This window comes from Misgurnus anguillicaudatus, chromosome 22 (assembly GCF_027580225.2).
Source record: "Misgurnus anguillicaudatus chromosome 22, ASM2758022v2, whole genome shotgun sequence".
NCBI classification, from domain to species: domain Eukaryota; kingdom Metazoa; phylum Chordata; class Actinopteri; order Cypriniformes; family Cobitidae; genus Misgurnus; species Misgurnus anguillicaudatus.
Window position 1 is genome coordinate 32,074,713 of NC_073358.2, and position 12,926 is coordinate 32,087,638.

General features: G+C 38.1%; 1 protein-coding gene across 1 annotated transcript in view; it reads left to right on the top strand.

The window, feature by feature from the left end:
• The first annotated feature begins 3,210 nt into the window (after nt 1–3,210).
• The window catches only part of LOC129440263 (uncharacterized), a 47,308-nt gene continuing 37,592 nt past the window's right edge, over nt 3,211–12,926 (top strand). Inside the window, exons 1-38 of the mRNA XM_073860791.1 lie at nt 3,211–3,228; nt 3,409–3,627; nt 3,710–3,853; nt 3,936–4,092; nt 4,174–4,201; nt 4,305–4,416; nt 4,548–4,640; nt 4,738–4,801; nt 4,900–4,998; nt 5,086–5,189; nt 5,276–5,414; nt 5,595–5,713; nt 5,873–6,022; nt 6,103–6,273; nt 6,363–6,663; nt 6,774–6,844; nt 6,945–7,032; nt 7,130–7,247; nt 7,324–7,447; nt 7,551–7,687; nt 7,856–8,111; nt 8,206–8,448; nt 8,544–8,720; nt 8,808–8,953; nt 9,035–9,125; nt 9,209–9,598; nt 9,689–9,815; nt 10,013–10,131; nt 10,213–10,409; nt 10,494–10,677; nt 10,789–10,954; nt 11,112–11,236; nt 11,336–11,644; nt 11,778–11,981; nt 12,066–12,191; nt 12,284–12,454; nt 12,598–12,702; nt 12,778–12,873. Coding sequence (XP_073716892.1) covers nt 3,421–3,627; nt 3,710–3,853; nt 3,936–4,092; nt 4,174–4,201; nt 4,305–4,416; nt 4,548–4,640; nt 4,738–4,801; nt 4,900–4,998; nt 5,086–5,189; nt 5,276–5,414; nt 5,595–5,713; nt 5,873–6,022; nt 6,103–6,273; nt 6,363–6,663; nt 6,774–6,844; nt 6,945–7,032; nt 7,130–7,247; nt 7,324–7,447; nt 7,551–7,687; nt 7,856–8,111; nt 8,206–8,448; nt 8,544–8,720; nt 8,808–8,953; nt 9,035–9,125; nt 9,209–9,598; nt 9,689–9,815; nt 10,013–10,131; nt 10,213–10,409; nt 10,494–10,677; nt 10,789–10,954; nt 11,112–11,236; nt 11,336–11,644; nt 11,778–11,981; nt 12,066–12,191; nt 12,284–12,454; nt 12,598–12,702; nt 12,778–12,873 — 5,658 coding nt within the window. The 5' untranslated portion in view covers nt 3,211–3,228; nt 3,409–3,420. The remainder of the gene's footprint in view (nt 3,229–3,408; nt 3,628–3,709; nt 3,854–3,935; nt 4,093–4,173; nt 4,202–4,304; nt 4,417–4,547; nt 4,641–4,737; nt 4,802–4,899; nt 4,999–5,085; nt 5,190–5,275; nt 5,415–5,594; nt 5,714–5,872; nt 6,023–6,102; nt 6,274–6,362; nt 6,664–6,773; nt 6,845–6,944; nt 7,033–7,129; nt 7,248–7,323; nt 7,448–7,550; nt 7,688–7,855; nt 8,112–8,205; nt 8,449–8,543; nt 8,721–8,807; nt 8,954–9,034; nt 9,126–9,208; nt 9,599–9,688; nt 9,816–10,012; nt 10,132–10,212; nt 10,410–10,493; nt 10,678–10,788; nt 10,955–11,111; nt 11,237–11,335; nt 11,645–11,777; nt 11,982–12,065; nt 12,192–12,283; nt 12,455–12,597; nt 12,703–12,777; nt 12,874–12,926) is intronic.

Here is a 12,926-nt window from a genome sequence, read left to right on the forward strand (position 1 = left end):
AAACAACAACGCTGGTTAATGATGGCCTTTTGCACAGTACTGTATATTATTATATTTAAATTATGTATTAAAAATAAACTTAATCAGATGACACTTCAGGATACTTCCTCTTGATTGGTGTTTTTTTTTATTCAAAATGGGAAAAAAACCATTAAAATAAATATACGCCTGTCTGGTAATGCCAAGCTCTGAAACATAGTAGAAATAAAGTGAGTGGGGGTCTTCAAATGTTGATTTGGGCAATAGTGGTGGCCTTAAAGTGAAAAAGGTTGAGACCCATTTGTCTCTAGGTGGTGCTGGTGCGCCTACAAAAAGCAATGGTGTTGACAGACTCTCTGTTCTTGTAACTTCGCAACCCATACTGCTTGTGTGTCAAGGTTCCTTCTTTGGTTTCATTCCTGGGATGATCATATAGATGGAAGCAGCTTTCCACAACTATTTTTGTACATGTTCCACATTTCGTATCCTTGCTCAGGAACAGTCCTCATTTCAGATAGTCTCAGTTACACTATAGAAGATGTATAGGATACTGTACTCTGCAAAAAAAATGATATAGACATAATTTGTTAAGTTAAAGTAACATAAAAATAAGTTTAACAATTTCAACTTGTTTTTATATGTTTATAAGTTCAAACTTAAAATAGTAGGTTGATTTGACTTGCAAAACCAAGTTGTTTTAACTTCATGCTGCATTTTTACAGTGCACAAATGATTGTTTCTCATGCTAGATTTTAACTTGTCCTCTGTAACATAAACGCATGCAGTGAGAATCTTCATAGATAAATAAAATAAAAACATAATTAAAAAAAACAACTAAAATGTTTTCTGGTCAAATGGCTATTATATATAAGCTCTATATATATATATATATATATATGTTACTATTTTTGTCCATTTTTTTACTTGAGGAACAGCTTTCTTGTCATTTATACCATGTAGTTTAAGCCCCAGTAAGTGTTGTTGGTATTACATAATAAAACAACATCTGTTACAATGAAATTCATCATGGTATTTATTTCCAGTCACTCCTAATGACTTGACCAATGAATGAATAAAATGTCTTTCACAGAGCCAAGTCTATTAAAATAATTTAATTACTGCTGTCAGTACACGTGAAGGGCTGGAACTGGATACTAAAATTTATACCGTACCACTGTAACACTGAGTACCGCCACTTGGCAAGATCATTTAACTTGCACACGGCTGGACATGCCAAAAATATGTTGCAGGGTATCTCCAATTACGTTACAACTCCGAAGCTGTTCAGGAAGAAGTGGGTGTGTTGAAATAGTGAGAATGCCTTCATGTAATGGGGGTCTGTATCCACACTCTATGGTATGAGCAAATGAAATGAGTCATTAAGGATTTACAGCACAGTAATAGTCCAGAATATGTAGACTGTCAACATGTTCACTTTAATCTTATATCAGTGGTATTAATACAAGAAAGATACAGTAACAGTTTTGCTTGGATGGAATACATAGATATTCAGATGTAGTGAATTCTGACTTGTGCATTTAATGCGGTTTCAGCATGTCTAAGTGAGTTTTAAAAGGATAAAAAATAATAGACATTAATAGCCACTGAACAATATTGCAAGGTATTTCATTTAATACATACATATTTGTCAAATTTCTAAGAAGTTAACTTCCTTACATCTTGCTTTGGCTTTGAATTACAGTGAAACGACACAAATTTGGTATTGAGTAAAAGTAAGATTAAATGTGATAAGTCTTTCAATAATGACATACACTGTTCTTTATATACATTGTTATTATTCGGGGCTATAATAAATAATTGTATGAATGTCGTATGTAAATTCAAGTATGCATAGACAAATGTAATGTTATAAGACTATTATTATATGATTAAAAGACTTTTTGATTTGAATGTGTCTTGCCTCAGCTTACCTTTTACATTTTTACAGCTTTGACCAACTAAAGGCTATGCATGCTAAGAATGCTCTGAGCTTAGGGTCACATGCAATAAAATCAGACAAATGTTATGCTAGTGTTGATATCTGTTTCACATTGGATGAGGATGTAAAGAGAACAGGGAAATAAATACATTATCCAGTAGCAAACTTTATATTTAACAAAAATAAGATCAGATACACATGTACAGTTGATAAAATCTATAACCTAAATTTGACAGTACCAACTGCAACCACACTGTCATTACCAACCTTCAACTCTCTCCAAACTTTCAATATCTGTTCCAAATTTACGAACACCTTACCACATATCTATGGCCTTATATAAGATCTTAGTTGACGATAATCACTCTTAAAAATAAGTTTATAAAAAAAGTGTCTTACCTTTTTAGTCTAAAGAGCCTTTTTCCATTACAAATAACCTTTTGTGCAGCAAAAAGTCTTTATTAGAAAATTTGGGAAAATATGGTTCTCCTATTTCTCCTTTTCTCTTCACATACTGTGTTATGTATGTGCTTGTGTCGAAACATTGCAGCAAATGTATGTACCTTGTGTACCAAAAACATCTGCTAGTGATGAGGCAGCAAATTGATGACAAAGTCAAGTAGTTCTACAAATATCTCCTTGACATTTAAAGGTTAGATTAAATCATAAAAACTAATCCCTGTGTGATGAATCCCGTTTCAGATTCACTGATGTATCAAAATACATCTATTGACATGTTTAAAGATAGTGTCGAATGATTATCACAATGAATCTTTTAAACAGTACAGTTAATTAAATTGTGCGTGCTTCCGTGTTAATCTTTCCGAACTAATTCCGGATGAGAAGCACATCTGAATGATTGCCAGCACCAAGTGTTTCAAGTGATCGATCCTTACATATGAGCTTTAAAGACATTAGTTAGCCATTTTTAACTTCTGCTTGCTTTGCAGAACAAAGCGAATATAAGGAGGTATGGACCAGCACTGGAGCCAGCTGAGGAGCCAGCCAAGTTCGTGAGAGTTTTGGTGAGTTTCTTTATACATTACTACTTTAATTAACGATGATGATGATGTATGTATGCTGTATGTGAACTAAGAATGACCAAACATGTTACAGCTTTTAAATTTCAACATTACTAATATTACTTGTTAGCTAATGCATTCATTATTGTTAATGAATGGGATCTTATTGTAAATATATATAAATACAATACATACATGGTAATATATTCTTTTATTTTTTGTAATTGTGCAATTTTGTATATTACAGGGCTGCTGAATAAACATCTTTACCTGTGGGAAGGTAGAAAGGTACATTTATCAGTGTTTACTGTTTGTGTCATTTTAAAATTAAACAGCACATAAGTGTAGCCTACTGCTGTAAGCTGTCTAAGTATATAGTGTGTGGATTGCATACTTTTCATACTGCACACAAAAAGTTATGTTGTAAAATAAGGATAATTCATTTATATGATCCTCTCATCGGCACAGTAAACCGCCACCATGAGTACGGACGCTGAGATGGCCGTTTACGGCAAGGCTGCCATTTACCTCCGTAAGCCTGAGAAGGAGAGAATTGAAGCTCAGAACAAACCCTTTGATGCTAAGACTGCCTGCTATGTGGTTGATGACAAAGAGCTGTACGTCAAAGGGACAATCAAGAGTAAAGATGGTGCCAAAGTCACTGTTATTACTCTTGACACTAAGGAGGTAATATATCCCTATTTTATGAAAATGAGTTAACACATACTAAAAATTTGCTCTTCATTAATCTGTTGAATTGTGTTAACAGGAAAGAGTTGTTAAGGAGGATGATGTCCACCCAATGAATCCTCCCAAGTTTGACAAGATTGAGGACATGGCCATGATGACCCATCTCAATGAACCCTCTGTGCTTTATAACCTCAAAGAGCGTTATGCAGCATGGATGATCTATGTAAGTCAAGCAGAAATAAAGCAGCATTGAACTTCATTATGGCTGTGATGCTACAATCTGATCATTTCTGTGTTGCTTTCAGACCTACTCTGGACTTTTCTGTGCTACTGTGAACCCCTACAAGTGGCTCCCAGTGTACGATGCAGAAGTGGTGGCTGCCTACAGAGGCAAGAAGCGTATGGAGGCCCCACCCCACATCTTCTCTGTCTCTGACAATGCCTATCAGTTCATGCTTACTGGTAAGATCAGAATCTGGAATCACAAGATGATTTTTTGTTAATAAAGCAATTACTTAAACAAAATTACCATTCAATTTACAGACAGAGAGAACCAGTCTGTCCTGATCACGTATGTATCTACTTTTATTAAGAGATGTTGAAAACAGCTATATATTCTTCTCATAGAACTTCTACATGTCTTATCATTATGTATCTCTTCTCTTATAAACCAGTGGAGAATCTGGTGCTGGAAAGACTGTGAACACCAAACGTGTCATTCAGTACTTTGCTACAGTTGCAGTGCAGGGTGACAAGAAGAAAGATCAAACTCCCGGCAAAATGCAGGTATGCATGTATAAGATATTAAACTACAACTGTCTATGCTTATATTACTATCTTTAATTGTAGTAAATTTAGTCACTACAAATGGTGTTTAGACTTTAATATAGATTATTAAAACCTTTTTAAAAACACAGGGATCTCTTGAGGACCAGATCATTGCTGCCAACCCTCTTCTTGAGGCTTATGGTAATGCCAAGACTGTGAGAAATGACAACTCCTCTCGTTTTGTAAGTTTTGATTTACATGAGAGACACCTGTTTGAATTTTATGAATCTCACTGTGATTGCACTACATTGACTCAAATGTTACTATGTTTTTGAACAGGGTAAATTCATCAGAATTCACTTTGGCACAAGTGGGAAACTTGCTAGTGCTGATATTGAGACATGTAGGTGGACTTGCATTAAATTCACACATCCTGCACAATTGTCTTTGACTGTAACTATTAAGACGTTTGTGATTTACTTTAATACATCCTCTGAACAGATCTGCTGGAGAAGTCTAGAGTGACATTCCAGCTTTCAGATGAGAGAGGCTACCACATCTTCTACCAGATGATGACCAACCATAAGCCTGAGCTGATTGGTAGGTGCACGTATTTCATTTAAAGCTTTAAAATGCCAGTGAATGTAGTAAACTACTCTGTAATTAATGCAATCTGGTATGTTACAGAAATGACGCTCATCACCACCAACCCCTACGACTTCCCCATGTGCAGTATGGGTCAGATCACAGTGCCAAGCATTGATGATAAAGAGGAGTTGGTTGCCACTGATGTAAGTCATTGCTATTTTATTAATGCCACTGGTATTTTACATAAATATGGCAGTTCTTAAAGTTCATCCCTCTCTATAATTTTCAGACTGCTATTGACATTCTGGGCTTCAGTGCTGAGGAGAAGATGAGCATCTATAAGTTCACTGGAGCAGTGCTGCATCATGGTAACATGAAGTTCAAGCAGAAGCAGCGTGAGGAGCAGGCTGAGCCTGATGGCACAGAGGGTGAGACTAAGTAGTTACATTGTATGTCACAAATAGTATTTCACGTAAAAAGTTTTCCAGTTAGAAACTACTGTTTTAACATGCTAAAAATATCTTGAGATCCATGTTTCTATTTCCATGTTGAAAAACGGTTTCATTGCATGAGATCGAAATGATTTTCTCAAACTTGAAAAATTTCAGATGCTGACAAAGTTGCCTACCTTTTGGGCTTGAACTCTGCTGATATGCTCAAAGCTTTGTGCTACCCAAGAGTGAAGGTCGGAAATGAGTTTGTAACCAAAGGTCAGACCGTGCCACAGGTATGTAGGCCTTAAAATATGTCCAGTAAATTATTCGCCTCAATATAATGTGCAGTATATATGTGTGCAGTACATGTGAAACATTATGCGTATGACTGCAGTGTTATTACCCAAGTAAAAGAAACATTTAATAAAATGTAAACTTGTGTTTGTTGCCAGGTGTACAACTCTGTTAGCGCCTTGGCCAAATCTATCTATGAGAGGATGTTCTTGTGGATGGTCGTACGTATCAACCAGATGTTGGACACAAAACAAGCCAGACAGTTCTTCATTGGTGTGCTGGATATTGCTGGCTTTGAGATCTTTGATGTAAGAATTATTATTTTTTCTCTTCTCAAAGTGGAATTGTTTATAATCAGTTTTAAGTAAATGTGTGTTTTGTTCTCCAGTTCAACAGCATGGAGCAGCTGTGCATCAACTTCACTAATGAGAAACTGCAACAGTTCTTCAACCACCACATGTTTGTGCTGGAACAAGAAGAGTACAAGAAGGAGGGCATTGTTTGGGAGTTCATTGACTTCGGCATGGACTTGGCTGCTTGCATTGAGCTCATTGAGAAGGTTCCTACTGGTTTTTATACCTCTTCATTTCTGTCTTTTTCCAAACACATAAACTGTGATAGTAATACCTTTAATTTATTGTTAAACAGCCCATGGGTATCTTCTCCATCCTTGAAGAGGAGTGCATGTTCCCTAAAGCTTCAGACACCACCTTCAAGAACAAGCTGTATGATCAGCACCTTGGCAAGTGCAATGCTTTCCAGAAACCAAAGCCTGCCAAAGGCAAGGCTGAGGCCCACTTCTCCCTGGTTCACTATGCTGGCACTGTGGACTACAACATTGCTGGCTGGTTGGACAAGAACAAGGATCCACTGAATGAGTCTGTTGTGCAGCTGTACCAGAAATCTTCTGTCAAACTCCTGGCTACTCTCTACCCACCTGTTGTTGAGGGTAATATAAACATGTTGTGTTAATAAAACTATGTTTGTCAATGTAACAAAACTCTTATTCATAATTTAGATCATTACATTTAATGTCTTTCTCTTTATATATTTAAAAAGAAACTGGTGGTGCCAAGAAGGGAGGCAAGAAGAAGGGTGGTTCTATGCAGACCGTGTCTTCTCAGTTCAGGGTACATCATTATCTGAGATAATAAGTGAATAATGCAACAATTCTACAGCATTAAAACTCAGACTAAATCAACAGACTGAAATTGATTTATAATTTTACAGGAGAATTTGGGCAAGCTCATGACCAACTTGAGGAGCACCCATCCTCACTTTGTGCGTTGCTTGATTCCCAATGAGTCCAAGACTCCAGGTGAAGACAAAAAGCACATACAGTAAAGATATGCAGACATTTAAAAAACATGCAATGATGGTAAATATCTCAACTCTTGACTTTTACCATTTTACAGGTCTTATGGAGAACCACCTGGTTATCCACCAGCTGAGGTGCAACGGTGTACTGGAAGGTATCAGAATCTGCAGAAAGGGCTTCCCAAGCAGAATCCTCTATGGTGACTTCAAACAGAGGTAAATGGGATTGCATAAAATACTGAGTTATGTAAATTTATTCAGAGATCTAATGCAATTTCATACTGTATCACAGATACAAGGTGCTGAATGCCAGTGTTATCCCTGAGGGACAGTTTATGGACAACAAGAAGGCCTCTGAGAAACTCCTGGGATCCATCGATGTTGACCATGACCAGTATAGATTTGGACACACAAAGGTTAATATTTTGGTTGACAAGGATTCACAGATTCAGAAATCATGATGTTTAGTTTGAACACATGCAATGAAATTAATATTTGTATTATTGTGCATGAATTCAGGTGTTCTTCAAAGCTGGTCTTCTGGGTACTCTTGAAGAGATGCGTGATGAGAAACTGGCTGCTTTGGTCACAATGACTCAGGCTGCGTGCCGTGGTTTCCTCATGAGGAGAGAGTTTGTTAAGATGATGGAGAGGAGGTATTGATATTATATGTGTTACATCAACTTCTGCTATTCCTGTGGCAAATATGCATGATCTTTATATTGGATGATACTAACACAGACCACAGGTATATTGAGGACTTTTGTGTTGATTGCAATTGCTAATGACATTGTCCATCATTATTTTTCATATTATTTGATCAGAGAGTCCATTTACACCATTCAATACAACATCCGCTCCTTCATGAATGTCAAACACTGGCCATGGATGAAGGTTTACTACAAGATTAAGCCTCTGCTGAAGAGTGCTGAGACTGAGAAGGAGCTTTCAAACATGAAAGAGGACTATGCAAAGTGCAAAGAAGATCTTGCCAAGGCTGAGGCCAAAAAGAAGGAGCTTGAAGAGAAGATGGTTGCCCTGCTGCAAGAAAAAAATGATCTGCAGCTGCAAGTGGCCTCTGTAAGTATTCTTTACTGTAAATTAAGTAAATGCAATGCTTTGGATTCTGGTTCCAATTGTGTCTTTTTTCAAATGCTATAAAAAATTATTTTAGGAATCTGAAAATCTCTCAGATGCTGAGGAGAGATGTGAGGGTCTGATCAAGAGCAAAATCCAACTCGAAGCTAAACTCAAAGAGGCAACTGAGAGACTGGAGGATGAGGAAGAAATCAATGCTGAACTAACAGCCAAGAAGAGAAAACTGGAGGATGAGTGTTCTGAGCTGAAGAAAGACATTGATGACCTGGAGCTCACCTTGGCTAAAGTGGAAAAAGAGAAACATGCCACTGAGAATAAGGTTTGAACAATAATTTCATTTCATATAAAATCATTTATTTTTAAAATTCTGATAATTTTTTTTAATTCTGAGCTCATTTATGATAAATCACACAGGTGAAGAACCTGACTGAGGAAATGGCAACTCAGGATGAGAGCATTGCCAAGCTCACAAAGGAGAAGAAAGCCCTCCAAGAGGCACATCAGCAAACTCTGGATGATCTCCAGGCAGAAGAAGACAAAGTCAACACTCTGACCAAAGCCAAGACAAAGCTTGAGCAACAAGTTGATGATGTGAGTTAGTTTTTTCAAAAGGGTTAGTTTTAAACTAGATTGTGTTCATCCAACTAATTTAAAAACATTGTCAATGTTGTCCAACAGCTTGAGGGTTCACTGGAACAAGAGAAGAAACTCCGTATGGACCTTGAGAGAGCCAAGAGAAAGCTTGAAGGAGACCTGAAATTGGCCCAGGAGTCCATCATGGACCTGGAGAATGACAAGCAGCAATCTGATGAGAAGCTGAAGAAGTAAGTGAAAATTCATGAAGTTATTAAAAGTGTCTTGTTGTAATGTGACTTGTTATACATGGTTTTGCTTTTTTATAACAGGAAAGACTTTGAAACTAGCCAGCTGCTCAGCAAGATCGAAGATGAACAATCTCTTGGAGCTCAACTTCAGAAGAAGATCAAGGAGCTTCAGGTATTTTGTGGGACATTTTTAATTATGGTTAAAATAGTAAATTTAAGATTGTTAATTGTGTGCTTGATTTCTTGCCATTGTAGGCTCGCATTGAGGAACTGGAGGAAGAGATTGAGGCTGAGCGTGCTGCTCGTGCAAAGGTTGAGAAGCAGAGAGCTGATCTCTCCAGAGAACTTGAAGAGATCAGTGAGAGGCTTGAGGAGGCTGGAGGAGCAACTGCTGCTCAGATCGAGATGAACAAGAAGCGTGAAGCTGAATTCCAGAAGCTGCGTCGTGATCTTGAAGAATCCACTCTTCAGCATGAAGCTACCGCTGCTGCCCTCCGCAAGAAACAAGCAGACAGTGTGGCCGAGCTGGGAGAGCAAATCGACAACCTCCAGCGTGTCAAGCAGAAGCTTGAGAAAGAGAAGAGTGAATACAAAATGGAGATTGATGATCTCTCCAGCAACATGGAGGCTATTGCCAAAGCAAAGGTTGAAAATTTGATTTCTAGAAGAATAAATGTGAAAAATGTGAATATAATTAGGAATCTTTTTAATTTTAAATGATGTTGTTGTTTTCAGGCAAATCTTGAGAAGATGAGCCGCACACTGGAGGACCAACTTAGTGAAATTAAGTCCAAGAATGATGAGAACCTCCGTCAGCTAAATGACCTCAGTACTCAAAGAGCAAGACTTCAAACCGAAAATGGTAACAAATGACAATCAAGAACAATTTAAGAGAATGCTGCAAATAACAGTATTGATTAAGTAACAATTTACATTAGACCATTAAATGAAATATGGTAATTTATAAATTATTGCTACACACTTGCCTTAGAGCTTGTTTAAAAAAACTTAATTACATAAAAGCACTGATCTAATAAATGTGAATCTAAATCTCACAAGGTGAGTTTGGCCGTCAGCTGGAGGAGAAGGAGGCTCTTGTTTCTCAGCTCACCAGAGGCAAACAAGCTTTCACTCAGCAAATTGAGGAGCTAAAGAGGCAGATTGAAGAGGAGGTTAAGGTAAAACAAAACAATCATTGGGATTGCACACTTGCCAGTTATTGCAGGGCAAAGGTAACAACATCTGATTTTATCTCCAAGGCTAAGAACGCTTTGGCCCATGCAGTGCAGTCAGCTCGTCATGACTGTGACCTCCTCCGTGAGCAGTTTGAGGAAGAGCAGGAGGCAAAGGCTGAGCTCCAGAGGGGAATGTCTAAAGCCAACAGTGAGGTCGCTCAATGGAGAACCAAATATGAAACTGATGCCATCCAGCGCACAGAAGAACTTGAAGAGGCCAAGTATGAATATGAACAAAACCTGATAAAATATCTGTTAATAATATTGCTTGCTTGTTCTGACCAATGTTATTAAATGCTTTACAGGAAGAAGCTGGCTCAGCGTCTGCAAGAGGCAGAGGAACAGATTGAGGCAGTGAACTCCAAATGTGCCTCTCTGGAGAAGACCAAGCAGAGACTCCAGGGTGAGGTGGAGGACCTCATGATCGATGTGGAGAGAGCCAATAGTTTGGCTGCCAACCTTGACAAGAAACAGAGGAACTTTGACAAGGTAAGCAATTCTAAGTGCGTATGTGATATATAAGTTTATTGAAACTTGAATATAAACGTATTCCCTGTTTTATTAATTATTTTCCCTCACCCTAAACTTTTTACACCCAAGGTTCTGGCAGAATGGAAGCAGAAATATGAAGAAGGTCAGGCAGAGCTGGAGGGTGCACAGAAAGAAGCTCGCTCACTCAGCACTGAACTGTTCAAGATGAAGAACTCTTATGAGGAGACTCTGGATCATCTGGAGACACTCAAGAGAGAAAACAAGAATCTTCAGCGTAAGAAAGAAATTGTTGAATGTATATAGTCATCTGAATTTATTAATGGAACATTAACCTGAATAAATTACAATGCACAGATATGAAATCCACATTGGTAAACCACAGTTTGTGTACTGAACATTATTTAATAATAACATTTTTTTCTTACCTGTAGAGGAGATCTCAGATCTGACAGAGCAGTTGGGTGAGACTGGTAAGAGCATCCATGAACTGGAAAAGGCCAAGAAAGCAGTAGAGACTGAGAAGGCTGAGATTCAGACCGCTCTGGAGGAGGCTGAAGTGAGAATCTTAAGATTGGACTAATTCAATTTCTTATCAGAACATTATTAATGAACAACAATGTAATTCTAAAATATTCTGTTATAACAATTTTAACAGGGCACCCTGGAGCATGAAGAGTCCAAGATTCTTCGTGTCCAGCTTGAGCTTAACCAGGTAAAGAGTGAGATTGACAGGAAGCTTGCAGAGAAGGATGAGGAGGTCGAGCAGATCAAGAGAAACAGCCAGAGAGTCATTGAATCCATGCAAAGCACACTTGACTCTGAGGTCAGGAGCAGAAACGATGCTCTGAGAATCAAGAAGAAGATGGAGGGAGACCTTAATGAGATGGAGATTCAGCTGAGCCATGCCAATCGCCAGGCTGCTGAGGCCCAGAAACAGCTGAGGAATGTTCAGGGACAACTCAAGGTTTGTGACTTCTCTTTAACTACATTTCAAGAACGTATACTTAATAGTTAACTAATATGTACATAGTCTAATTTAGTATGTTAGAAAAAAGTTTAAGCACAAGGGCTTATAAGAAACTGTTGTTATCCTCAAGGATGCCCAGCTGCACCTTGATGAGGCCGTTAGAGGACAGGAAGACATGAAAGAGCAGGTGGCCATGGTGGAGCGCAGAAACACTCTGATGCAGTCAGAGATTGAGGAGCTGAGAGCTGCTCTAGAGCAGACAGAAAGAGGTCGCAAAGTGGCTGAACAAGAGCTGGTGGATGCCAGTGAGCGTGTTGGACTGCTGCACTCTCAAGTAAACCATAATGTTTATTTTTACATTAAATTTAAGGAAACTAAGAGCACAATTAAACAAATCAATGTTTTTTTTATTTTGTAGAACACAAGTCTTCTGAACACCAAGAAGAAGCTTGAAGCTGACCTTGTCCAGATCCAGGGTGAAGTTGATGACACTGTGCAGGAAGCAAGAAATGCAGAGGAGAAGGCCAAGAAGGCCATCACTGATGTGAGCAAGAGTAACTTCCAAATATTTCACAAGCACAAATATTTTTCTACAGACTTAAAATTTTGGCATGCATTTCTTTATTAATGTAAAAGGCTGCAATGATGGCAGAAGAGCTCAAGAAGGAGCAGGACACCAGTGCTCACCTGGAGAGGATGAAGAAGAACCTGGAGGTCACAGTGAAGGATCTGCAGCATCGTCTGGATGAGGCTGAGAATCTGGCCATGAAGGGAGGAAAGAAACAACTCCAGAAACTGGAGAGCAGAGTGAGTTTTATTTCAATTTTCATAGTCATGATGTAGGCGTTGTGAAGTGTATGTCATGGTATAATAATGCATATTATATTGTTGATTGACAACAATGTTTTTTTTTTTTGCATAACATTAATCTAATAATATATTTTATTTAGGTCCGTGAGCTTGAAGCTGAGGTTGAGGCAGAACAGAGACGTGGAGTTGATGCTGTTAAAGGTGTCCGCAAATACGAGAGGAGAGTGAAGGAGCTCACCTACCAGGTAAAGAATCTGGAAAAAGAATCATTTTAAATAATTGAGTTATATTTTAGTCTAATGTGTTGGTATTTCCTGCAGACTGAGGAGGACAAGAAGAACATCAACAGACTGCAGGATCTGGTTGACAAGCTTCAGCTGAAGGTCAAGGCTTACAAGAGACAGGCTGAAGAAGCTGTGAGTATCTGATTTGCAAGTTATAAAGATCCCACAAACATTTGAGATCTCTA